The following is a 27,685-nucleotide window of genomic DNA, read 5'->3' on the forward strand; positions in this document are numbered from 1 at the left end:
AATTAGGCTTAATAAATTCGTCTCGCAGTTTCCAGACGGAATCTGTAATTTGTTTTGTTGTTAGTCTATGTATAATACTTCAAATGTATATCTATATATCTGATGTGACACGCCAAAACTTTTCGTGCGCGAACTAAACATAGCCAGAGTAGCAGTTTGAGCACACGACGGCACGGCGACCCCCGAGCAGGGAAATTTAACTATTTGCCACTTTTACGTTTGGCAATTGCTCAAATACCCATTTTAGTTTTCCGGTTAACAATATGCCACCTTTTGCACTATACACAGCCACGTGGCTTGCCAGCGTGGAATGGCACGTGAAATGACAAGTATACCCCTGCATCCAAAAACCCTAAATCAGGCTCTATCCTCTGTCTCTTGTCTCTCCTGATTCCCTTCGACCGACCGCCACCATCAACGGGCGACGCCGCGCCGTCGACCCACCGCCCGCCGGCCCACCGCCCCGCGCCGGTCCCGTCGTTCTCCACCCGCGGTCCGCCATCGACGCCGCGTGATCGGCCGTCAGATCCACAGCTCCGGCATCATCCCGGCATTTTGTTCTTCCCCCAACAGCACATCGTGACCTGGTGGGGCATCGTCGCCATCGGTCCTCCGGCCGGCGGCGATGAAGTCCTCGGTTTCCCCTTCTTGGTAAGTTCGTTTTCTCTCTTGCCCTCCCTGCTTGTATTGGTGTTGCATGCATGGAGTTAGATGTGTTCTATAACTCCATTTTTCTTTTATGAATCTGTTTATGTCAGGATTGATCCTGGCAATGCGCTTAGATTTGTTGTTAGGGGTTGCTAAGTATGTTGCGAATCTAGAGTATGGAATGCTACCAATGTCAGAGCAAGACTATGATTGGTGGGTTGATATTAGCAGTGAGTGGGTATGATTTGGATAAATTTCGTGATGAAATGGCTAGCAAGGTAATCTGGGGGCCAAGCAAAGAAATTATAGTTTGGGGGTTTGGACACTGAAATTGGAACTGAAATCTGGGGACCAAGCCAAGAAATATTAATCCTTGGATATATGTGTGTTGTCATGAACTAGTATATGTTATATATTGCCCAAGAAAATGTTATTGTTCTTGCAGTCCTATATATGTATGGTTTCTGTTGTAGCCCTATATTACCAAATATTGTTTCTGCTAGATATCAGTCAAATGAATTATACAATCAGCTAGTAGTAATAAGTTGTATCATTTTGCCCAAATATCGTTTCGGGTTCAGCTCTATATTGCAGCCAATTGCTACCAGGGGTATACTGGTCATTTCAGGTGCCCATTCCACGCTGGCAAGCCCATGTGGCGGTGTACAGTGTGAAAAGTGGCAAAAAATTAGAAAAGCTTCTCTCTCGAGTGGCATATTGTCAACTGCAAACCTAAAAGGGGTATTTGAGCAATTGCCAAACGTAAAAGTGGCAAATAGTTAAATTTCCCCCACGAGAGAGGGTGGCAACGTCCCTCTCGCCCGGAAACCAGCCCACACACACACTCACACCGCCCACCACCCTACTCTTACTGCCCTATCGCCCAAATTTCCATTTCCTTCTCATCTCCTCCTCCTCCTCCTACAAATGTGGCGCAAGACGAGAATCATCGGGGCGGAGTAGTAGACAAACATCATAGCGCTCTTGTCTCCTCTCCTCGTTTCTTCTACTCGGAGTCAAAAAATCCTCCCAAGGCGAGGGAGGAGGGCGCTGTCGTTGGCAACGGCTATTGTTGTTGTCGGCCGCAGTCATGGACCCGTCCGGTGGCAGCGGAGTCGGAGGCATCAGCGATGAACAAATGTGGGTGTGGGGTTTACGTCTTCGGGGGTTTACTGCGCGGCCCGGGGGGGGGGTGCGCGGATTGGGGTGGGGCGGGGTTTGATTTGGTCGTCGAGACGGCGGCCATGGGGAGGGGGGACTGGAATCCGGGAGGGTTTGTCGCCTCCTTTTGGGGATCTAGGGGAGGGGATGGAGAAGTCTTGTGGTTTTGGCGATTTGGTGTTGTGAGTTTGGTAGATTTGGGGGTGATCGGGTCTGGGTAGATTCGTATGATGATTTAGTTCTTGTCGGAAACGGTTTAGGTTGATGCGGTTGGGAAATGCTAGGATACTAGGAGGAGGACATGACTGTCCTTAGATTTGTGTGTTAGATTGGAAATGTTTCGCTTGAATTTTGGGCTCAAGGGGTTTGGAAATAAATGGACACATACTGTCATTGCAATGCCGTGTTGGTGATAATCAATTCCGGTTTAGGCGTCTGTCGTAACACAAAGTAAATTTCATTATGATCTATGCAGAAGCTATAGGAAGAATTCATTATGATTCAAGCTGTGTCATGCTTTGACTGTCCGCAGAACTGATTACTGTCTAAATATGGCATGCTATTTCACCGTGTTACTTTGATTGCGATTTATGTCTGATCTTGTAATGCTTACTGCAGTCTTTGGGACTGGCAAGCAGCGGAGCATTGCGAAAGCAATGCTGCAAGTCATGGTACATCGCTCAAAATCCATAAATCATAATGGCACCTTTACACAGATTCGGATTCCACTTACTATTTGATTGTTTCTTTTTACATTAGATGTTTCTAGATTCATGTGGGACTGCCTCAATCAAGATGATGATGACCTACTGGGATTGCTGGGCAATCAAACTCCTCTAAGAGACTGTCGTGGCTTCTTTGATATTGATGGTAGGGAGTTTCTTGTTCTTACCACCATCAGTTGTTATTCCTCTGAAATGTTTGCTTAAATGGAGATGTTACTCGAGTCAGATTTCACCTGCAAGGAGACGTTGGACCTTGAGGAATCTCGGGAATCAAAGCGCCGCCGCATATTGGAGTACCCTTCTGAGTCTAATCAATCAGAAGATGGAAATCGTGAAATAAGTTCTACCTTGGGCACATCTGAGGTACACTAGCACCTAGATATCTTCCAAGTTTGTTCATTGTGCTCTTGTTTACACTTCTTTTCCTGATCCATGTCTTAGGTATCAGAAATTTCATTGCTTTGCACCGATGAACCGCAGAGCTTCAATTGGGATTCACAGAACAATTCAAATAATTTTGGTTTGTCTTTTGCTTTTCATATTATATTGTTTGACAACTTAAATTGCTATGCCTTTTTTGTTAGCTAACTGAAATATTGGCATCCGATACAATAGATTCTTTGTCAACTGGAGCATTCTACCAATCATCAAATAGTCATTCGAAAAATTGCTCTGATGAAAATCAAATGCATTTCAGGCATGACCAAATGTTAGCTACTCTCTGTTTCCACAGAAACCACAGTATTTGCTTTATCATTATATTTCAATCATGACATGTTAAGCTTGGATTCATTTTTAGGCATTCTAGCCAGGAGAGCGTTACATATACCAATGATCAAAGTGGTATTTCAGGTCAGTGCAAAGTGTACATCTACAGCTTTGTTTTTAAAGTCATTTTCATTTGATTTTCCAAACATGGTTTGTAATCTATACATGAGCATTCCATCTCATCACTGTATGTCCTTAAGTCCCCATGCAAGATATTTGTAGAGAACATTTTGTTTGCTGTTTTCCTTCAATGCAATGCCATGTTTTCAGTCACTGCAAAATTCTATACTGATTGATGGACATACTGATTTTTTAGTTTTGGCAGGAAACTTACCAGCTCTTTCTATCTATGACAGGAACTACTGAGAATGATTCAGTGACAGAAAGTCTTGTAATGCAGGAGACTAGGAAGCTTTCTACACTTAAAGTATCTAAAGGTATTTTCAGTTTGACAGTATATATGTCATCAACATTTCTTACTTTGAGTTTTGTCTATGCTGATCATTTGTCCCTGCTGCTATACTAGGAGCCTCACTGGTTAAGGCGAAGCAGAATTTAACTACAACTATAGCATACCCTTTTACCCTCATCAAACCATCCTGGGAGGAAGGAGACGTCATCACTCTGAAGGATATAAATCAGCGAATCCGTGCTCCTCCGAAGAAGGCTCCAGAAACCCTAGGGACTTCAGCCTTCTCTGGCAAGCCAGTCGTTGGCAAAACAAGGATCAGAACTGACGGGGGCAGAGGCAGCATCACGATACTAAGAACAAAAGGTTGAGAGTCCAAACAACTTGTTTCTCAGCCATTACCTGGATTGCTTTCAGCAATTTTATCTCCGTAGCTCTCCAGTTTTTCGTTTTGATTTTTTTTTTTTTGGCCATGGATTTGGTATTTAGGATGACTATCAATGGCTAACTCTTCAAAGATTTACCATTCATCCTGTGTACATTAGCGGCATGCGGCTAATGTTATATATGAGAGTTTTGTGTTCAGAAACCATGCCCCTCTACTCATCCAACTTATGTCGGATGTTGTTCAGGGTTTTCTCCCATTTTTCTGAATAGTTGTCCATTCTCGAATGGACGCGTGTAATCGTGAAACATTTGATTATTTTGTTGCTTACAATATATAGCACACATACAGGGGAGTTTATATACGATTGCATCCAGTACTGCATTTTGTTCACATCCTGGTAACAGGAAGAATATGAGATATCCCAGTACCTTCTATTGTATCATATTCCACTCATTCCCCTGACAGTCAATCGGATGGCACATGAATCTTAAATTTTGACCTCTTGTAGCTTGTTGGCACAGAAGATGATGATTGCCATCTCTTATTCGTGAAGATGTCGGCATACCAGGATAGAGAGGACAGAAGAACTCGAACATTAGCCTCTCCTCTATGAACTATTCAGTGAATACCGATCTCGATATGTTGATGTGGAATTGAGTTCTGATGGATACCGATCTCAATATGTTGATGTGCAATTGAGTTTTGATGGATAGGTTGCAATGGTGAAATAACAATAGATAATAGTCGTTAAACACAATCATTTTGGTGCTTCTAATTATCCATGCTTCCAAAGTAACTAGATGATACCCTGCGCGTTGCTGAGGGATATTTGTATTGATGCATATTTTAAAAAATTGTATATACACTAGTGAGAGAAATGAAAGCAAAAGAAGAAGAAGAAGATAATGATAGAAGGCGTATCCGCGTATAAAATTATAGATGGTAGTATATCGACTTTCGAAGAACAAATAGAGTACAACACGACACACATTTTTTTTTAAAAAAAGCATCACAATTTATTAAAAAACAACGTTTAGGGGAATTGAATTCCCGAATGCATCGCCAGGATAAGCATAAGAGTTGAACCATCTTTAACAGCGGCACACATGATGCATCACTTTGAAAGCAATGGGATGAGGTCCTTGGAGCTTATTCAAACATGACTAACCAATAAGTTTAAAGCTAATAATAGTCTTTACATCTTGCTTAAGCAAAAATTAACAAATGCTTTCATATGCGTATTTTGACTGAAAATACTGTAGCCTAGCTATTGCCTAACCGAGCAAAATTTCTACAGATGAAAAGCCAGGTTAAAAATGTATAAATGGAGCATCGAGAAGAACAAAGCTGAAGATACTTGATACAGTTATTAGGTTTGCTAATGATATGAAGCTTATTGTGCAAATGTATCACAGATGGAAGATCATCAGCATAATTAAAAATAAAAAAATATGAGTCACCCAATATACATACAAAATCTGGAGAAAAGGTTCAGCATATTGTTTGGCTGACCTGGTGCTAGATCCTACATGAGAAAACCGGATTCATGGATTATTGACTCATTCTGGCGTTTTCTCAATACATAAAAAGGAAGATAAAATGGTAGATGAATCAAAATGAATGTGGTGAATAAACAGTAAACTTATTTCAAGATAGTTTTGAGATCATACTACTATTACTTCAATTATGAACTCCGAACTGATATAATATTGGTGAAGAAAATCCAGCAGGAGGGACTCTAGCACCTATCATTGATCAGTATATAAAAAACAACCGAAGCTTGAGGGTCACACAGGAAAATTTGTATGAAATCACCATGCTTGATATGATAGAATAATATCTCTGTTCGAATTACCGGTTCACTAATTCAGTAGTGATTTTTCCCTCATTGTTTACCTTAATATACACTGTGTTTACAAAATGATCTGCATATCAAATAACTTCACTGAGACTTGGTTGGTGATAAGAATTTATATGCGGAGATTCAATAGGCCTGTTCACTACTCAAGAGTTTTCACTGTGCAATACAACTGAAACCAGTATAAAACATATAGTATTAGTTGTTGGACAGCTCCAAAGTAAAATATGGAAAACAAATGAGCATCATAGGAAATATATAGTTAGCAACCAAATACAATGTATGCATCGAGTAAAAAATGATGTAATGTATGCATACATAGCATGAAAAGAAATGTGCCCCAATATTTCAACATCATAGGTACTAAATCCAGCAATAAATCTGTAAACAAACCATGAAGAATTAATCCTGTGAAGAAATTGAAGGAAGTGAATAATTAATCCGCAGGAGCAAATATTGATGTACAGAGAAGAGAAAAAAAAAGGGGGGCAGATCAGGATACTGAAATCTGTTCGAAATTGATAGCTTAATTTGCGAAGAGATTAGCTCGATTGCTCAGACTACGTCAATCAATATTGCTTGGAAAGAGAGACTTAGCTGGATTAGGGATAAACCCAGAACAATGGAGATTGGCATGAAGTGAAACATCCTCCTTGTTGGCCTAGCAGATGGATCCAAAAACGTGCATGCTCAGATGGGCAACAATACCAAGATTTGTACAGCTTTTCTTCTTGCGTCGTCATTAGCAGCAAACAATAGCGTGCGTTGTGACATATATGAAGATGGGATGTGTAGGTGGCAAACCAATTAATAGAAGCACCGGTTATCGTAAGACGAAGACGAACGGACAAAAACTGGGAGCCCGCTAGGTCTCCTGCAGCCGAAGCCCCTTTAACTGGTGCGGTGGTGCGTCGCGGGAGAGGAAGAGATGAGCGCCATGGGCCTTAGGGCAGGGAGGCGATGCGGTCGCGGGGCTGGGGAAGCACGGCACCAGAGGGAGAGGCGATCCTCTACCTTCAAATGCACCATACCTTTATCACTGACAGGTGAGCCCAGAGTTCGTCGGGCCCACATGTCAGTGACAAAAGCACATGCCTTTGAAGGTAGAGGAATCTGATCCGTGGTGGGCGGCGCAGGCGTGCTGCTGCTGCTGTGTGGGGACATGATGTGGGTGGGTGTGGTGCGGATGGATGGCCAGTCGATCGTTTGATGGAGATCTAACGGTTGGCAGGTAATAGGGTGACGTGGAAGCATGAGAATGCAGAGAATTCCTATTAACTACAACTAAGAGAATGCGCCACATATCAAAATCGTGCTCACCCCCCGTTTCGGTCGAGTATGGTGGCGCGACGCAGTGGTTCGGCACTCAGTGGCTGGCAGCCATGCGGGGAGGGAGCGGCGAGGCACGCGACCAAGATGACGACGCGGCGAGGGAGAAGGGGCTGTGCGGGCGGCGCGGGAGTAGCGGCCGTGTGGGGCGCGTCTGGCGGCTGTGCGCAGTCGGCTGCGGGCTCGCGGCAGCTCGCGGCGACGCCATGCTGGGACTCGGTCGGCTGCGGCTTGCGGCAACGCCGTGTGGGGCGCGGCCGGCTACAGGCGCCACGTCAACTCCATGTGGAACAAAGACCGAGTCAACACCGCCACGTAGGTGCCACGTCAGCGAAACCATCCTCCAAAACCGCCCAGGGAGTCAAATTGTGCCGGTTTTAATAGTTAGGGGGTCAAAATATCCGGTATTACGGTTGAGAGATACGAATCAGATTCGGTCACTAGTTAAGAGAGCAAAGGTGAACTTTCCTTGTTGTTAATTGGCTGGAGCAAAGGTGAACTTATTCCTTGTTGTTAATGGGCTGGATTTGATGTGGCCGATTGGCCCAAATCAAACGGATTAACAACAAGGTTTACAAAACCGAAAGGATGACGATAACCCCATCCAAAACGGTTTGATAAAACCTGATTCACAGTAACAATGATTCCATAAGCAACATGATAATTGTCGTGAACAGCTACATAATGGAATTTTTTTTGTCCGAGATGGAACATATTTCATCGTCCAAGTGATTACAGGATTCACCGTAAAATAAAGTGGGTTACAGATTCACCAGATTTTGGTGTTTGTCTCCGAACCGGAGAGAACCAGGGTAGTTCAAAACAAAGCTTGAGTGGTGGCAGCTTTCATGCAACAAATTGCTCCTTTGAAATGCAGGATTGCAGGATTCTCAAATAAAAAAACAAGAAAAAAATGCAGGATTGAAGTGCTATGGCACCGCAAATACTATGGACTGAAAAAACAAAGAAAAAAAAACATATAGGAATGGCCGTTTGGACAGAATGTGGAAAAAATAGGAACTAAGGCGTGTTTAGATTCAATTTTTTTTCTTCAACCTTTAAACTTTTCCGTCACATTAAATGTTTAGACACATGCATGAAGTATTAACTATGGACGGAAAAAAAAACCAATTACACAGTTTGCATGTAAATCGCGAGACGAATCTTTTGAGCCTAATTACACCATGATTTGACAACATAATGCTACAGTAAACATTTGCTAATGACGGATTAATTAGACTTAATAAATTTGTCTCGCAATTTACATGCGGAATATATAATTTGTTTTGCTATTAGTCTACATTTAATACTTTAAATATGTGTCCATATATTTAAAAATAATTTGGCACACAATATAAACACAACCTAGAAGAGATAGATCCACATGATTTTTTTTCCCAACAGGTTGAAGACCATGATAAGAGCCCCTACGAATCAAAGGATTTGTAAAGGAATTTTATAGGATTAAAATCCTATAGGAATTTCTTATTTGGCCCTTCAATTCAAAGTATTGGAGTTTTCCAAACCCTATACAATTCCTATTCCTGTAGAATGGCTCATTGCATAAAGGTTTCGGAGAAAATTTAGTAAAAGATTCAACCTCTTGAAAAAATTCTTTTGAGTCTATCTCTCTTAAACTATCATTCATTTGTTTTTCCTGTAGCCCAATCAAACGATCATTCATTTGTTTTTTCTTGTTTTTCAATTTCTATTTAACACTTTTATTCATGTTAGAATCATATATTTTTCATATTCCTCTATTTTTTTTCATTCCTTCGATTCAAAGATACCCTAAAATTTATACTCCCTCTATATTCATAAAGAAAGTCGTTTTGGACAGCGACACAGTCTCCAAAACACAGCTTTGACTTCTTGTTTCTATAAAAATGTTTATTGAAAAGTGATAAATGTATACTTTTATAAAAGTATTTTTCAAGACAAATCTATGCATATATTTTTTACATTTTTAAACTCAACAATCAACAACTTGAGATTATTTATGATTTATATTTCCAAGGTTTGACTTAAACATTGTCCTAAACGACTTCCTTTATGACTCCTTTACGAGTACGGAGGGAGTATGTTTTAAGCCAATCCAAAAGAATTTAATTAGTTTTTTTATAGATATTCCTTTGATCTAAATGACCATGTATGAAAATTTTCCATAGGATTGAATCCTCTAATATTCCTTCAAAAATCCTTTGTTCTAACGGAGCCCTTACTGAAGTGAGCCCAAATCTTTCAAAACAATCAGACAAACAAATGAACAAAGGCTGTGAAATGCAAGTCTAGTTCACAGTTACGAGCTATCTGACTGGATTTGTTGTTTCAAGTTTCAGTACAGCGAAAGGATACTCATAAGAGTTTAATCAATATCTTCCGCACCACATCTGTCATCAATATAAGAGGTGGCATAAACATAAGTTGAAACAATCAGCCATGTCCCAGGCAGCAAGCAAGCACCCTACATGGTTCATACTCACGCAATGAACAGAAGTGCTTAAAAAAAGTCATCAATAATCAATAAAACTATAAAAGCATCAACTATAGTACCTACAACAATATCTCTCCCCACCACCACCACCCCCCCCCCCCCAAAAAAAAAAAAAAAAAAAAAAAAACCCCAAAAAAAAAATTCTAAGAGTCAAAAGTAACTGAGCTATGGCGTTGTTTGGGTGACCTTAAGATTTCGAGAAGCTAACTGGTGAGAATCTAGGAAACCCAGCTTCTAGCTTCTAATTCATTTTCTGGATTATACAACTATAGCTTCTCAGAACCTAATTGAAAATCTATACTATTTGGGAGAGCTTTTGGCATCTACATCTTCTAGAAGAATCTCTAACTACAAGTAGGCCCTATATCTTAATCTCAGAATTTCTCTAACTGGCAGGGTTTGTGCCTTCCAAATAGAAGGAAATTGCTATGTATACGACCCAATCATCCAACTAACGTATGACTAAGTTTGATCAACGGCTACACTGCATATGAACATCTGCTCCTTTGATTGATCAATTGGTTGCATGCCTCTAGTCGTACATAAGTATGCACAACTGGGTCGTATGTATAGCAGTATTCAAAATTGAATTACCATTACCAAGCACCTACTCCATGTACATTACACAGAAACCCAAAATATCAACTACATATGCAATCATATTCATGGCAGTTGCCAATTGCCACTAGAGTATGAAGCATGAACTGTGCACAAATATTAGTTTCTGGCATCTATACTAAAAGAACCACGGGTTACAATCCATCATCCTTTTTTTGGTTTTCTTTTTTTGGTTTTTTGCGAGGAAGGTCATTATCCATCAATATCAAACAGATAGTTCCGAAGATATGCCCGTAAAGCGCTTTCACCCACTAAATGACTTTAATGGGGGAAAAAATGCAAGCTTCTAAAAAAAATTAGCTAAAGACGCCTAACAACTGGAGGATGACTTCATCCAGTCAGAAATATAAGCATTATACAGTCTACATGCAGACTACAGCTTAATTCATGAATAAATCAGCCAATTTTTTTCTCCAGCAAGACCAGCAGCTTAACTCATCGATAAATCAGACTTATTTTTTTGTCCGGCATGGCATAGAACAATTCAACATCATTTGATAACACTAAATGCAGCCACCAATCTAGAATTAACACAAACGACACGAAAGTCACCAACATTACCATAATAATCAGCACGCAATAACACGAATTCAATCACAACTCTCAGCAACGGATGATCCATCCAGCATACCTAAACCTCCCACCATCCGATTAACTTACAATAAGCAGCAACCCGAGCCGCGCCTCCAATCAGTACGAGACATAATCTGAAGACTACGTTACAACCTAAAGGAGCTTACCATCGTCGCCATCGCGGCGATGCGGAGAATCGGAGCTAATCAAGCAGCGGCTGGCTCCCCGACCGGCGCGGCGGATCTCACCTTGGGCGGGCGCCCACGGCCGCGCTTGACAGGCGGCGCGGCCTCAGCCGCCGCGGCGGGAGCCGAAGCTGCGGCGGGAGCGCCAATGGGGTCTTCCTGTTCGACCTTGGCCTTCTTGGGCGGGCGGCCGCGCGCGCGGGGCATGCCACTGGTGGCCTTCGCGACCGCCTCGGCGAGGGGGTCCTTGGGCTTAGGCGGGCGGCCACGGGGGCGCGGCGAGGAGGCCGCCGGCGCCGCGGGCGCGGGCGCCGGTGCGGCGGCGGCGGCGGCGGCGTCCTTGGGCTTGGGCGGCCTGCCGCGGCCGCGCTTGGGCGGGAGGGACGGGTCGTCGCCGCGGAAGTAGTTGTTCTTGGAGAAGGCGAGCTCGCCGGTCTGCTTCATGCGGGCGAGGTGCGCTGTGAGGAGCGACGGGTGCGCGGGGGGGAGGAGCCCCTCGTACTTCCCCTCGATGTGCTGCGAGATCGCCGTCTTGTTCGACCCGTTCCTGTCGTCCAGCGCCTCGATCGCCGCCAGTATCATCTGCGCGCGCGCCCGCAACGCGGTGAGCTTCACCTCACAGGAAGGGGAGGGGAGGGGAGAGGGGAAAGCGGTTCTTACCTCCGGGTAAGACGGGGTGGCGGCGGGCTTGGGGTCCGCCTCGGCCGCCGCCATGGTCGACGCGTCCTCCTCGGTCGCCATGGGAGTGAGGCGTGGTGTGAACAGGGGGAGAGAAATTTTCGATTTGGATCCAGGGAAGAAGACGACTAGTACTCTCCTCCTCCTCCAAGTAGTAGATAAGAAGAGATGGGGGCGCGTGTATATGCTGCTGCTGAGTATATCGACGAACGCACGCTGACATGTCGGCCATGGTGGAGTGGGGCCCACCTGTCGGTGAGTGTGGGGGGAGTCGTGGGTGGTGAGGTGGGGCGTTTGAGGGTTTTGGGGGGTTGTTTTTTTTTTCGAATTTTTTTGACCGGCTTGTGCGGTGAGAGGTTTGGGGAGGAAATGGACGGTGGGGATCGGGGACAACGCGTCGGGATCGGAGGGTGAGGGAGGAAGCGACAAGAGGGGGGCGCGGGGATCGGTGACGTGGCGGTGGGCGCACGCGTGGCACTCGCGGCTGCATCCGTTGGAAATGACTAATCTGCCCACGGAGTTGGGCTCGTCTGTTGGGCCCAACCAAGTTCAGGTCTACTTCCACTTCGCAATTTTGCGTTACACAGTTTTATTTAGTTCCTACTACAGAATACTCTCTCTATATAGTAACTTTTAATATGGTCCTAATAGAAAATCTACTCCACAGTCTTCCGTTGCAACGAGACAAACTAAATGTGCGATTAATTCGCTTCTTTTTGTCTTCGTCATCTGATTATCTCTTTGACCCTAGGGGTACAACAACCTAGCGGCTGCGCTGCTGCTGGACAATGCCATCGCGACCGTGAGAAACAGGTGTCCTCTCGGCGGTAGCCGGAGTGGGCGGCGGCGGCGCAACGTCTTCTGGCACGACCACAACCTTAAGCCTCCTAGACGCCTCCTCCCAGAGGAAGGGCATGCCGACGGAAGACCGTAGCAATGGCGTCATGGGTTGACAGCGCGTCGAGGTCCAGCACCTTGCTTGTCCGCGACCACGCGTGCGCCGATGCTTGCAGGCACAGTGCCACCCGCGCTGCCGCTGGACGGCACCTGCAGGCGCGCGTCTTGGGGTGGACAAGGCCTAGCCACGGTGGCAAGAAGAGGTGGTCGCGCGGCATAATGGGGAGCGCCATGCTGTGGGCGGCGCGGGTGTTCGTGTTCTTCTCCGCCGCCATGCTAATACCAGTATGACAGCTGTTACCCGATACTTGTGATACCTGGCACTTCGTATCTGTGGTATCTGGTATCAACACCTGATACCCGATACTTGTGATACCTGGCACCTAGTATCTACCTAGTACCCGATACCCTCGATGCTTGTGATACCTAACACCTAGTACCTACCTAGTACATGATACCAGATACCTGGTACCTGTGGTACAGTATGGTGTACGCTAATTAATCACACATTAAAATTGTTCCGTGACTTCACTTTTTCACGGTATCCCATGGGCTAGCTGCCCTCCGCGCCTCCGCGCTGCTACTCCCTGCGTCCATCCCTCGCCACGCCCTGCCGCACCGGCGCCGCTCCCTGCACCAGATCGAGTCGCCGTCGGCTGCTCCGCGCCTCCACGCCTCCGCGCTGCTACTCCCTGCGTCCATCCATCGCCACGCCCTACCGCACCGGCGCCGCTCCGTGCCGCACCAGCGCTGCTCCTGTCTCCATCCTGTGTTGCCATCGGCCATGCATCCTTGTCAGTCATGACCATGGATGATGGAGCATGAAGAAACGAAAGGATGCTTTCTGCTCTCTACTTCTCTGTCACAACAGTAGGAGGCTTTTCTGATTTTGCTTTTCGTGGTGAAAGACTTCGGTGTTGTTGTGTTAGAGTTTCTTGATGGGAGATTGTAGACTTTTTCTTATATCTTTTGATAATTTCTCAGATAATTTTGGAGCCATTTCATCTCGCTGCTGCGTTCTCTACTTGTCTGTTGCATACTAGCTCTGGCTCGCGAGCCTAACGAGCTAGCTCGAGCTTTCAAACGACCCGAGCCGAGCTGGGCTTCTAGCTCGTTAGGATAACGAGCCGAGCCGAGCTAAACCGAGCCAAGCTGAGCCGAGCCGAGCCGGCTCACTGTCCACCCCTATACATACTACAGTAACAGAATATCCCTTTCTCAGCTGCCAAGCATGCAGCCATTTCAACAAAGTCACAAATGGTCCAGAAAAAAAATGAAAGTACAGTACTATGACAAAGTAACTGAACTGATACATCTTTAACACAAGTAACTGAGCTGTTACAAATTTCACAAGTAACCGAGATGTTACACCTTTATTGACCTGCCCTCTATCTTGTACAATTCTATATGGATACCAGAGGTAATCAAATCAGAAGAAATGAGGCACAGCACGGCGTCGAATAATCCGCCTTCGCTAGCAGCAAATGCACATTCTACAGGGACCAAGCCTTTTTCCGCCTTGAGATCACGGGGAGAAAGACACTGCAATTGGCATGCTTGGTGTCCAGCCCACACACAACAAGGTGGCCTGATCCTCTGTTTCTATTCTATGATTTCTATCATTCTAAGGCTACAACAATGTTAGTAAGTGACCGAACCAATTAAAGAATGGTTGGCTAAATGGCTACCTGTCTCGTTTCACCCCCATTTTGCTCAAAACAAAAATTACAGCGGGGATGAAACGGTGACGATTCTGCTTCAACGTAGGGTAGGGTGGAAGAGGGAGGCAGGAAAAGCCCTGTTATGATGAGGACCAGTCGTCGGGGACGGCGAGGAAGTACCTCGACATGGCCTTCCTGAACCTCTTCTTGTACTGGACCGGCGATATGACGGTGGGGGCCTCGTTCTTGGGGCCGCCCAGGATGCCGGAGGCCTTCACCCACGTCTCCAGCTGCTTGTCCCAGGTGTACTGCCGGAGGAAGTCGATGATGCCGATCACGAGCTCGTTCTTCCTCTCGTCTACGCCGACCAGAAGCGAGTAGTCCATGACGTCCAATGACTGCAGGAATGAATCGTGTATTCGTGTTATACTGACTGTTTCTCGCAAACAAGCAGGTGGTGAAATCAGGTACTCGTGTTTTAGATTAATGCAGATAATAGGCAACTCGAAATCAGGTACTCGATTTTAATTTATCTCATGCTGGTGTTCGAAACAATCAGTACGCCACATTAATGTGAAGATAACACAACTACTATTTCTTGGTAAGACAAGAAACTATCATCATTCTCTCTGCATAGTTCAATGACTAAAAGGGAGAGTGTACAAGGAGATAAACAACAATATAAGATTGTAAGGTCACATATTCAGTTAGATTCCATTGGGATCTATAAGTTCTAAACCATAGCAAATCTTTAATGACATCTAGAAATAAATAAATTAGGCTTTGTTTGGAACAGAGGAATTCAGGCAAAAATGAAATACTTCCTCCGTTTCATACTATAAGACTTCTAGTATTGCCCACATTCATACATATATATATATATATATATATATATATATATATATATATTTTAATGAATCTAGACATATATATGTGTCTAGATTCATTAATATTTATATGAACGTGGACAATGCTAGAAAGTCTTATAACCTGAAACAGAGGTAGTATTATTTTTGTTTACCAAATGGAGTCCGGGCTGTTTTCATACACACGGCAAAAAGGCTGCTGTTTTGTCATACACACGGCAGTTTTCATGCCACGGAAGCGAAATTGTATACAGGAGTTTCTTTTACGACAAACAAGCATGGCAATCAAATTGAAATTTAAGATTTAGTCTCTATAAAAATTGGGAATATGATATGACAGTCAAATCCAAGGTCTAAGAAGTAGGGAGAGTTACATACCGCAAGGAATGATGTATCGTTCCAGACAGCTCTTTCCATTCTTTGTTTTGCCTTGCTCCCCAAAAATATAGGATTTGTATGCTGTGCCTCTATGAGATTAGAATCTAAAAGTACTTTATTGTGGCCGGATGTATCAGAATTATAGCGTGACCGCACGGAACCCTTTAGGTCATAGACCCTAGATATTGTTCGTTGGAAGAAAATGTTCTCCATCACCATAAGATCCATCTTTACCTCACGCCCTCCTTTCAAGCCCTTAATATTAACCTGGATTAAAGCAAAGACAGTAAATTACCAAAAGCTCAAATCAAGAAGAGTGCGTGGACAATGCAAATAAGACTTATGACAGACCTGATAAAGTCCCATTATTTTAGCCAAACAAGTCGGGCTCCTAGAAGTTAGTGATTCTGCCAAGTGCCTGAAATAGTGAGGAGCAAATCCTATAAAAGAGTCCAGCTCTGTCTTGGTGACCTGTTTAATTATGAATCTCTCATCCATTGTCTTTGCAAAGTATACATTGCTTTTTCCACCTTGTGCACTCCATCTCTTACAACGACTTAGTGAGCGTATGTAATCAATATCACCTGGGCAGCATTTCTTTCTAAGAGCAGCAAACTGCCTTGCAAAATAACATGTCACAGAAAACTTTGTATTATCAGCAGAAAATGCTTCATCATCAAAAGAAAAACTGAAGTGGGTTCCTTTAAATTCTGAATGGCCTTCTTGTGGGAGAAAAGATTCCTCAAATTGGTTATTACTGGCCACAGCACAATTTACTGGATGATGAAAGCTGCTCTTCGTATCCATTTTATGTGTGATGTGTTCAATGTATTCTTGTGATGTCATGACATACGACACAATACTGGTTGGTTCATCATCATAGACAGCAACAACAACGCCGCCTTCAAAGTCAATATGAGGCAGTAATAGTCGTGCCCCATCGCTCACCATATGAGCAGCAGACCTGATATACGTTGGCAAATGAGTAAGGACATTTAAGTTTCCTCTTTCCCTGGGAGATATGTGAGAAAAGGCCCTCCGCATGTTTGTCAGCGGATCTTTTACTAGGCTTGTCAAATCTCTAAAGGAATCAACTGACTTTGAGGACAAATGCAATGAAGCAGGCAATAATCCCGTTGATTCCCGCTGATGCAATCTGAATATAGAATCAAATGAATGGATGCGAACAGGGGGGATTGCTTTACTGTAACTTGGATTTTCATTGCCTTTGGTTGTACTCTCAGGGAGGTTGTTGTGTAATTCACAAGATCCACTCCATGCCATATCTATTTTATCAGATAAAATAGATGCAAGTGAGGGTAATCTCTCCACTGGTTCTGTCTTGATGGAATCTTTTGATAGACTCTGTGCTATTCCCGACACATCAAATTTGCTGAAAACCAAGTCAAGGCCTCCTATATCATGCACAAAACTATCCACCATACCAACTGGCAAATCTATCTCAGGCAAGATAATCTCAGTGTCCATGGAATGGCCCTCTCTAGATAGTAGAGATTTTCTTAAACTTCCTGAAGAACACTGTGGACAAGTAGAAGGCTCTTGATGCATTTCTCCGTGATTTGTAATTGCCTGGTGTAATTCAGCTTCCGAACCCTTTATTCTAGAAGCATGGCCATCTTTTTTTATTGAACTTATGTTACAAAGCTTGCAGTCCCAAATGTAAGCATCTAGGAGGAGACCACGTCTCAGACGGTTGAGCTCCAAAATATCAATACTTGATTTCATGGAATGGGTACTCCCCCTGATAACTGGTAGAAGCAAAGTCTGCCAAACAAAAACATTACAGCGAAGTCAACACAAAAACATTGAAGCCTAGTATAAATGGAACAAAAGAAAAATAAGAAGGTACCACCTCATATTCATTTCTTTCCATGTTAAGCAAATCCTTCATCTCAATGATCTGTCTTTCTATGCCAGTTTTTAATGATTCATCCATGGTGATGATACTCTTTTCAGTATTAGAAAGGAACCCATATACCTCCGCATGTAAGGATTCCATTTCACCAAATACCTGTAGAAATATGTTGCAAGCAACACATTATTCATGTTATAACCAAAGTTCAGGATGTGAGCATGGAAATGGCACATTTTCAAGCAAAAAATAATAGCATACCGCAACTGCCTCTCCTTTAACCCATTCTTGTGTACTATGGCAATTGAAATCTAGCATTGAGGGTGGCAGGTTAACAGATAAAGTAACCATAGGACTGTACTGGAAGACAGCTACCATATTTCCGTACCTGCAATATTGAAGCAAATCGAAACATTAAACATTACTGTAGTATTGGATAGTGAGAAACTGAGAACACGGGATGATGGGAACGTAAACAAGCTACATACCCATAGAAACGAAGGCAGTCCCTCTGGAGAGAGTGACCACAACTGGCAATTCGGTTGGCAGTCGCATGATTCGAAAAGCTGAGCTCTAGGAATTTCCCAAATGATAGACCCCAAGCAGCATCGGACATGATTACTCTATGTGATGCGGGAGGCATTCCATCCTCGAGTTTGCATCTCGTGCATCTGTGCCACATCCATATCCTTCCATCATGTTCACCTGGTAATTTTTGAGATACAAGACGTCTAACACTGATTGTTAGGCTTCCATGCTGGTGCTTGTAGCACCTAACATGTGATTCTGAATGCTCCTTACATGACGGGCAGCAATATGCCTGAAAAGAAATAAGGATGCATTACCTAATTAGTACTGGTAGAGTAAAACTATGCGTTATAGAATGCGCAGATGAGCACAAAAAGTACCTGGTCAAATAAGTCTTCTCGAAGGTATCTCCCAAGTGGCTTATCAAAGCTACCATAAAATTTGATGCGGAAGAGGTGAGAACGCTCGCATGCCAAGCTTTTTGGGATGCATGTGCTTGAGAATGAAACTAAGATGCTCTGATGGTTGTCAGTACCAGGGAAATAACCACCTGAAAGCTTGTTCTGGTCATTCAGGCCTCCAACATGAAAGTCATCTAGTGATATGGGGCTCCCACAGTTTTCCAGATTATGTACTTCTCCAAGTATATTAGCCGAAACACCAACTGGGGATTGCAAAGAGTTGCACGGATCATAATATGGTGTCACACCCATACTACCAAGGTCGTTGCCCAAGGAAACTGAATGCACATTGCATAAAGCATTTGGATGGTGCGAGTGGAACGAATTGTCACCTTTAATATGATTGGCAGGGGATTCAACCTCCCTATGTTCAGATACTATTCCCTGGCTTTCCCCATCCAATGGTAAAAAAGTTGGCGGTCCAGAAATACCATTAAAGATCTGGCTGATAGAAGCATTGTGTGCATATTTTTCTTCTTCAGTTCTCAAACTAACAGGACTACCCTGATTAGCATAACAAGATGATAGGTGCTCTCTATTGGTTTGCATTTCTGGTGCACCTACAGAAGATGTTGAAGGAACTCTTGGAAGTGTTGCACCCTCGTCCGCAAAGAATGACGTTTCAAGGGAGAGATGATAAGCAGCAAAGACTGCAAGTTGCATTACTCGCTTAATTCTTTTTAATTCATCCCGGCAAGCTCCTCTGAGTAGAACCTACATGGAGGGCGGCACATTTAGCTGGTATAAAAAGAAATGAGTAAATGCTGCAACTTATGTTTGAAAGGCAATCCTAATAATCCAACACTTCTCAGTATACGAAAAGAAAGAGCAAGTGCATCATAAAAGTAGTGAGAGGCCATTTTTGTAAATACTCTTTTTTTTTCTTAAATATATACCATGGGGGCCTCCCTCACTGTGCTTTGATCAAAAAAAATAGTGAGAGACAAGAAAAAAAAGCCAAAAAAAGTAAGGCAATTTGATCAAACATCTTCACAAAAAGATCATTACCGTGCAACCCAAACGCTTCATACAGCCTTCAAAGAACATAAGTGTCTTAGTTGACTTTTTCTCTGAATGTTCTGTTGAGGATTCTAGAACTTTTTCCACCTTGAACGTGTCACAATGGCCTAGTCTTGCTGAGGCAATGTTGTCAATTGATGAGGCAATTTGACCACCCGTGCATCTTGATATCCTATCCAAAAGTGGCCTCTTCACATTCAGAACTAATGAAATATCTTTTGCTAAGAGCTCCTGAGCAAAAGAAGAGACACTTTTCTCAACAAGCAGCACATTAGGTCGTCTTGACTCGATCTTTCCAACAATCATTCTGAGATGTTCCTTTTCCTACATTAAGAACACTCATCAGCATGGCCACAACAACAAAAAAAAAGGATAATTGGAAACATGAACAGACACAAACCTGTTCAAGTATAGTTCCTATCGAGGCTAGTTTATTAGAAACTTTCTGGTATTCAAGTGCCCCTCCTAAAATGAGCAATGTGGCATTCTGGTGCTCAGAGACCATGCGTTTGTGTTTTACATTCTTGGAGCAAACAATTCCTTTAACAAAATTGCTGCATGCAATGAGATCCATTAGTGTCTTGTAATGATGATGAGAAGATGCATGAAATAAGTAGGCAACAATACAGACAAGCACAAACCTCTCACTTGGTTTCCCCGATGCTATGCATTTAATCTTCACGTAATCACTAGGATCCATGCTACCACCTTTCTTTGTATCAGGTTTCACAAAGTTAGCTGCTTGCCATGCCAAAGAGGACACTATCTCAAGCCAACCTTTTGATTCTTTGTCCCTGGCCAAACTAATAGCTTCCCCTGTTAACAACTGTGCAACTAGAGCTTGAAAATGCCTTAGCAAATCATTTTGAACATTCTCTATGTGAGATCCATTAACGGAACTATCAACACCAGCAAATTTATCAGCACTGAAGCAATTAGGCACAAAAAAATTGCTGGAGTCACCATATTCATCGTCCTCATCATCAAATGCACATAATTTTGATTCAACGTCATCGCTCTCATCTTCAGGAGGTGGTGGGTACCAAATATCATCATCAAAATCAACAATACGGAATGATTTATGCTCCTCTTCACACCAGGAAGCTATGCTAGCACCGACATGCTCCCGAGCATCATCTGAGTCAGACATGGTTGTAGCACCATGATCAGAAGCATCATTCTGCCTAACCGTAGGGCTCTCTGATGGGCTTGGGGTTACTGATCTGTACATTGAGTTAGCAACACTAACACTAGAATCTGAATCTGAAGAGTCATGTGAGAAGTAAGTCCCTGGGGCAAAAAACTGGACCCTGGGTTCGTCAATCTCCTCATCTGCTCGCCTATATCCACAACCAAAAACCAAATGAACAGTTAAGTCAACACACTACATCAAAATGACCATCAGAGACTAGATTTGAGAATTTCAGCACATTTTGCATCTACTAGTAGCGATGAACAGTCAAGGCAACACATCTCAAAATGACGATCAGAAACTAGATTTGAAGATTTCAGCTAATTTTGCATCTAGTAGTAGCGATAAACAGTTCAGTCAACACACATCAAAATGACCATCAGAAACTAGATTTGAAGATTTCAGCTAATTTTGCATCTACTAGTAGCGATGAACAGTTTAGTCAACACACATCAAAATGACCATCAGAGACTAGTTTTGAAGATTCCAGCACATTTTGCATCTACTAGTAGTAGCGATCAACACTTCCAAGTTCCAACAGTTAAGTCAACACATGTTAAAATAACCATCAGACCCCTAGATTTGAAGATTTCAGCACATTTTACATCTATTAGTAGCGAATGAATGTGTAATTTATGAACAACCTGATCCCCGCCACGATATGGCTCAGTTCCAGATATATGTTTTTTTCCCCTTCACATTTTTGTGTTGTGCATTACGCCTAGGTGAGAATTGAGATTCGCTCGAGGCCTTACCTAATATCGCGGCAGGGAGGAGGCGAGCAGGGAGCGGCGTCGCCTTTGGTCCCGGATCTCGCGTCGGGCGCGCGGGCGCGCGGCGGCGTGGGCGGCTCGAAGGCGGAGCGCGACTCCGGGCTGCGTGGCCTCGGCGCGCCCTCTCCCTGGTAGCGCCGCCGCGCCTCCCCGTCCCCGTCGCCGCCGCCGCCCTTGTGCTGCTGCGCGTAGCTTGCGACGATGGATCTGACCTTCTCCACCGCCCCCACCATCGCCGCGAAATCCTCCACGCCCATCCACACACCACTCACAAGCAATGCTCGATGGTAACAAATCCCGCCCCCCGGAAGATCAGCAGCGAGCGAACCAGGACGAACACCGACGCCGCGCGTCCACGCCGAAGCTTCGTTGAATTCCTTCCACTCAAAGTCAGCGCCCGCGCCCGCGCCCCCGCACCGCGCCAACCAAACCAACCACCACCACCACCACCACCCTCCACCCGCCTCCGCAGGCGGAGCACCACAGCGCCGACCAAAACCAGCGGTGTGGACGCGGCGATCGATCGATCGATCTTCAGCCAATGCGGACACGCCGCGAGCCGTGCGCCGACGAGGACGAGGAGGAAGAGAGCATGCTCCGGCGAGGCGACGAGGCAAGAGAGGTGTGAGGTTGGATGAGGAGGAGTGGACGCGACGAGCGAGGCGGCGGCGGCGGGCGGTGGCTGTGGGGGAGAGAGAGGAGGCTTTGGCTTCTTATTATACGGGAGGATGCGATTCGGGAGGGAGATTTTTGAGATGTGGATATCGATGGGGGGTGATTGGGTGAGGGGACAGTGACGCGGTAAATCGCAAAGTAAAAAAAAAGAACAAAAACGCGGTCAAAATCCCGGATATCTCCTCGCGACGCCGACGCGGACGCGGCTCTCGATCCAGTCCGTCCGTCCGCGCATGGGCCGCCCCCGTGATCTCGCCTCGTGGAAGCTGTGGTGGTGCGCGTTTTTGCTCTTATCTCATCCGCTTTACTACCAGATGATATAATCCATTTTCTATGTTCATTTATTTATTAGTATATCCGTTTCAAATTATAAAACTTTCTAGTCTTATCCACATTCATTAACACTAGGTAATATTATTCATTAACATATATATGAATATGGACAATGCTAGAAAGTTTTATAATATAAAATGAGAAAATATTTATTTATTATACTTCATCAAACTTTTCTTCTTTTGGTTTGATTAAATTTATAGAGAAGTTAGCATAGAAACATCTATCATATAGAATTAGTTTTATTAAACATTACATTAAATATGTTTTTATAGCTTATATGTTTTATGTCCGATTTATATAAACTTAATTAAACTAGACTGGGAAAATAAAGTATTATAAGATGGAGGGATTAGTATATACTCCCTCCGTTTCGAAATGTTTGACGCCGTTGACTTTTTATCACATGTTTGACCATTCGTCTTATTAAAAAAATTAATTAATTATTAATTCTTTTCCTATCATTTGATTCGTTGTTAAATATATTTTTGTGTAGGCATATAATTTTACATATCTCACATAAGTTTTTAAATAAGACGAACGGTCAAACATATACTAAAAAGTCAATGGTGTCAAACATTTCGAAACGGAGGGAGTATATAATTGGTGGCCAAGGTTGTGAGAAAAACGACATGGGAGTAGAAGGGTCTTTTTCTGAGAGGAGAAATAGAGTGGTCGTTATCGACGAAGATACACATGTCTTCTTGTCCTGTGGTCATCTAGCTTACGATTGTGTTTCGTTTTGTCTTATTCTGAATTTTGTATGGACAAAATGTTTTTGTGTAAGTTGGCTCTTTTATCGCTTTTCAAATATTGTTTTTTTTCCGATTGAATGAAATTAAATAACACATCATCATTTTCTTTCTATACGTGTTATTGTTATGATTTCTACAATTGCATAGGCAACTAGAATTTCGATCATGCTTACGATATAGAACAGATAATAAAAAGGGATCCACAAATAATCTTGTGATGACGAGAACTGAAGTTGAGAGTGATCTGGTCTGTGTCAGGATCGAGAATGTGAGAATCTGAGACTAGTTGCCTACAGCCCTAATACACCTGGTTAATGATTTTATTTATCATGTGGTAATTTGACAATGATAGGGTGATATAGCTATAGGTTAATTGGTATATATCTACCTTACTTTTCTGGTAAGAAGTATATTGAGTTCCGTGGAGGAAAAATATTAGTAGGACTTATTAAGAAGAACTAAATCGTATCGTCACATGCACCCACACTGTCAAATAGATAGATGCATCATGGAACTAAATTTATTTAGAGTTTCTTATCTTTTATTTCTATTTATCAGTGGCTGTTTATGAGGTTCTCAGCAAAAATGTAGAAAATCATGTCTCCTGTGTTATTGATATACTCTCTCCATCCCAAAATATCTCAATCTATGTCTTGTCTAGATTGTTTGTAATATAAGTTGAGTTATTTTGGGATGGATGAAGTCTAATACAATTAGCTGGCATCGACTTGGGTCGGTTTGGCGACGTTGTTTTGATTATATGCTAGAAAAGTAAAGATAATGGTCAATATTTGGAGTGTCAGATGTTATAAAAATTAGACAATATAGCGAAACAACGACTAAATCTTCTCATTAGCTACATATTTATGAATACATATTTATTAACAAAATTCAGCCAAAAACTACATTTCCGTGCTCTGATTACGGGCGCTCCTCCCCAATCAATATAGCACCAAACCACTCCGAGACCATGGTATCATCGCCATCCTTTCCCTGCTTGCATATGCTACATTATAGTCGCTATTATGGTTACATCATGGTGTCCTCCTCTCTATTTGGGAGAGTCCGACTCTAGCTCCACTCCTACTACCTATTTTAACTTTAGGTGTAACTATAATCAAATAGAATTGTATATCGGCATATATTCTAATTAACATTAGAGTTTGTCTACACTCCATTACATTGGTTTTTACTATTCCCTACATTTTAAAATACAGAGGATGTGTTTTATTTTGTTAGGAAAAAGCTTTAAACAACAATTAAACTACACCGATTCACGAAATATTAAAGTGTGCAATCTTTCCCTGTATGCTGCATGTACCCTTGAATGTTTTGTCATAGATAAGCGAACAGTTTCATATAATTTCTATACATGATATGTTCTATACATGCCATTATCACTTCCAGGGGCGCTTAACATTGGTGTGCCATGTCATATTATTTTATTTGCGTGATTATTTTAGATCAGATTCAGATTCGCATGGACTATCTAATTAAGTTATGTATCGAAGACTCTGTTTGGCACAGCTCTAGCTCCCAACTCCAACTTATCTAGAGATGGAGCTGTGCCAAACGGTCTAGATCCTATATTTTTTAGAGCGGAGTTTGCAGAGTTGCTCCTAAAAATGAACTACGGGGATGGAGTTGGGTATTTACTGCTCCACAACTCCACTCCACCCTAAAAGACCCGTACCCTTTAATTATTTTACGTATTTACGCGAAACTGCCACTGACCTATACCCCCAACCCACCTCCTCGCCTCCCTCCCGTAACCCTCCCATCGAGCCAGGCGGTGGCGGCGGGCGAACAGGCGCTCCGGCGGCACGCGCGGGCAGCAGGCCGGCGGCTGCGCGGCGGGGAAGCAGGGCCCGACGGCGGCTCGGTGGCGCGGGAAGTAGGCCGACAGCTGCGCGCGGCGGGGCAGCAGGGCCCGACAGCGGCTCGGCGGCGCGCGGCCGGGCAGCAGGACGATGGCGGCTCTGCGGCATGCGGCTGGGCAGCAGATTGCGGTGCTCCGGCGGCGAGCGCGGGCAGCAGACCGGCGGCTACGCGACGGGGCAGCACGGCCCGACGGCAACTCGGCGGCATGCGGCCAGGTAGCAGGGCGACTGCGGCTCGGCGGCGCGTAGATGAGCAACTGGCTGCGGCGCTCCGCCGGCGGCTCGGCGGCGCGCGCGGGCAGCAGGCTGGCGGCGGCGTGGCTAGGCGGCGCATGGCAGGCGTCGAGGAGCTAATCCCCTCGATTCTTTTTACATTTTTTTTTCAATTTCAAATCTAGACCAAAAGAACAATAGGGTGATTTTCAGGTATGTTGTGGATGATTCTTGTTTATATGAACTTTGTAGATGTGAAAAATTATCATGTGTTTATACAAATTGAAGTGAAAGCAAAATGGTAGACTATAATACAAATTTCAGATCTGAACCATGAAATCACTAGGGTGATTTCACTGATTATGTTAATTATTTTGTCGATTAATTTTTAACCTTATAATTATACTGTTGCTGAAATTCTAAAGAAAAATAAACAATTATTAGTCATACATCACGAAAACAGAAAAAATTACTACAAGGGCACTATTGTCAACCTCCCCTTTATCCTCTCTTTCAGGATTTCTAAAGCTGACAAGCTTGCCAAACACTTTTTTTCTTGATGTAGCTCCAACAGGAGCTAGCTCCCACTGGAGTTGGAGTTTAGAGCTAGGAGTTGGAGTTTGGAGCCCTTACAAACGGGGCCTAACTGCTCGTAAATTGTTGCATCTATTTATACTTACTTATATACGCATTCACTTATATCCTGAATACTACCTCCGTCCTATTTTACTTATCGCTTTGACTTTTTGTTTGTAACGTTTGACCATTCGTTTTACTTGTGTAAATATAAAAAGGATAAGTCATACTTAAAGTACATTTGATAATAAAACAAGTCACAAACAAAATAAACAATAATTTTAAATTTTTTAATAAGATGAATGATCAAATATTATTAAAAAAACTCAGAGCGATAAGTAAAATGGGATGGAGGTAATAGTATAATTTTAGTAATTTTCAACGAAAGAGAAAAGAGAAGCAAGGTGGCCGGGATGCGTGTGACGACCGACGGCTGAAATAACTGCAGAAAGTCCGGCAGAATGTCCGTAATACTTTTCTCATGTCAAAATGCAATGCATATATAGGGCGCCGCCGGACGCGTGTCTGGCTCCGCGATTCGATCGCATGTTCATCCAGCAGGCAAAAAAAAGCACATCTGCACACATGGGCGGTACTGTACATGATCTCGAGCTGTCCGTGTGGATTGCCCGGCTTTCGGCGCCTTGGGATTGATTGATCGATCGATCGATCGATCAATTCACCCTCTTATATTACTCTATCTAAACGTCGTGGGAGCGGTGAAAAAATCGTTTTCATCACGATTAATTTGTGCCGAAACCCAATCAACAACACCGTATTTGCTAGTCCTCTCTTTATCAAAAGCTTAAATAATTATACGTATAACAACTTAATTACAGAACTTCTATAAATCTTTTACTACTCCCTTAGCTTTTACTACTTGGAATCTAAGATGCTATGTATTCAGCTATTTATTCATTTTTCAGTAGCATATTTTCCAAGCTGTTACATGGTATATTTTTAATAAAAAAATATATAAAAGCTTCTTTAAAAAATTAAATAAATTCACCTTTTTAGTTTATAATAAATGATACTTAATTAGTTACTCCCTCTGTTTTAAAATATATGGGATTTTGGGACGGAGAGAGTATATTTTAGGACGAGTGAAGCACATATTAATAAGTTGTCTTGTTTTACGTAAAGTAAAAATGTTAGCCCTTTGGCTCATTCGAACACATGCTTAGGGCAAGTGCTATAGTAGATGTGATTGCTACCTTCAAATTTATTTATATCATTTACTTATAAATTAAGATGTAAGATATACAATAGGTCACTCCTAATACACAAATATCAATATATTTAGTACTCTCACATCCTTCTTAGAGTTTGTGTGGAGGCCACCTTTTGATTTAGGGGTGGTTCCTCATCTCTCTCTTCACTTCTCTTTTTCACCTCATCACTCAATCCTATGTGTTATTTTTAGAGGTAGCACATGAAGCATTAGGCCATTCCCAATCCAATAATTAGGATGGTGTCCATAACATTAAATAAGGTGCCACCTAGAATGAAAAATAATGTAGCAAGTGAGTAAATGAGGAAAGAAAAGGAAACCATGTCTTGCATGAGACATGGTTTATACACAGCATCCAAGATATCATGTGAGATAAATAGCATTAAATTTAAGTATGGAATAGTGATATTTGCATTGGAAGAGTAGTGTCTACTAATTTCTTGATGATGTAGAGTTTATGTAAACTATTTCTAGTGTCTTGGGTTAGGAATGGCCTTATAGCAATTGCCCTTACTCGAAAGTATACGTTGTATGTGTCC

At 43.1% G+C, this 27,685-nt stretch overlaps 3 protein-coding genes across 4 annotated transcripts; 1 reads left to right on the forward strand and 2 right to left on the reverse strand.

The window, feature by feature from the left end:
* The first annotated feature begins 385 nt into the window (after window positions 1–385).
* Window positions 386–4,879, forward strand: LOC127783656 (protein XRI1-like). 2 transcript variants are annotated; one of them, XM_052310850.1, is made up of 9 exons: window positions 386–651; window positions 2,428–2,480; window positions 2,569–2,679; window positions 2,761–2,897; window positions 2,976–3,054; window positions 3,150–3,231; window positions 3,334–3,386; window positions 3,659–3,739; window positions 3,829–4,879. In XM_052310850.1, the coding sequence occupies exons 1-9, from the start codon at window positions 626–628 to the stop codon at window positions 4,080–4,082; spliced, it is 876 nt and encodes a 291-aa protein (XP_052166810.1). In that variant the 5' UTR covers window positions 386–625; the 3' UTR covers window positions 4,083–4,879. The 2 variants fall into 2 exon arrangements, with proteins under 2 accessions (XP_052166810.1, XP_052166809.1); XM_052310849.1 differs by having other exon boundaries at window positions 3,150–3,243; window positions 3,829–4,878.
* A 6,046-nt stretch (window positions 4,880–10,925) lies between these two features.
* Window positions 10,926–11,983, reverse strand: LOC127783894 (HMG-Y-related protein A-like). The gene is made up of 2 exons (XM_052311044.1): window positions 11,817–11,983; window positions 10,926–11,738 (listed from the first exon to the last, which is right to left on the reverse strand). The coding sequence occupies exons 1-2, from the start codon at window positions 11,895–11,897 to the stop codon at window positions 11,178–11,180; spliced, it is 642 nt and encodes a 213-aa protein (XP_052167004.1). The 5' UTR covers window positions 11,898–11,983; the 3' UTR covers window positions 10,926–11,177.
* A 2,038-nt stretch (window positions 11,984–14,021) lies between these two features.
* On the reverse strand, window positions 14,022–22,204 carry LOC127784309 (putative 1-phosphatidylinositol-3-phosphate 5-kinase FAB1C). The gene is made up of 11 exons (XM_052311526.1): window positions 21,466–22,204; window positions 20,160–20,858; window positions 19,919–20,072; window positions 19,507–19,842; window positions 18,418–19,212; window positions 17,998–18,329; window positions 17,771–17,897; window positions 17,510–17,668; window positions 15,988–17,421; window positions 15,637–15,903; window positions 14,022–14,790 (listed from the first exon to the last, which is right to left on the reverse strand). Exons 1-11 carry the CDS (start codon window positions 21,738–21,740, stop codon window positions 14,533–14,535), a joined length of 4,836 nt encoding a protein of 1,611 aa, XP_052167486.1. The 5' UTR covers window positions 21,741–22,204; the 3' UTR covers window positions 14,022–14,532.
* Window positions 22,205–27,685: the final 5,481 nt, after the last annotated feature.

Source organism: Oryza glaberrima, chromosome 9 (genome assembly GCF_000147395.1).
Source record: "Oryza glaberrima chromosome 9, OglaRS2, whole genome shotgun sequence".
Classification (NCBI taxonomy): Eukaryota; Viridiplantae; Streptophyta; class Magnoliopsida; order Poales; family Poaceae; genus Oryza; species Oryza glaberrima.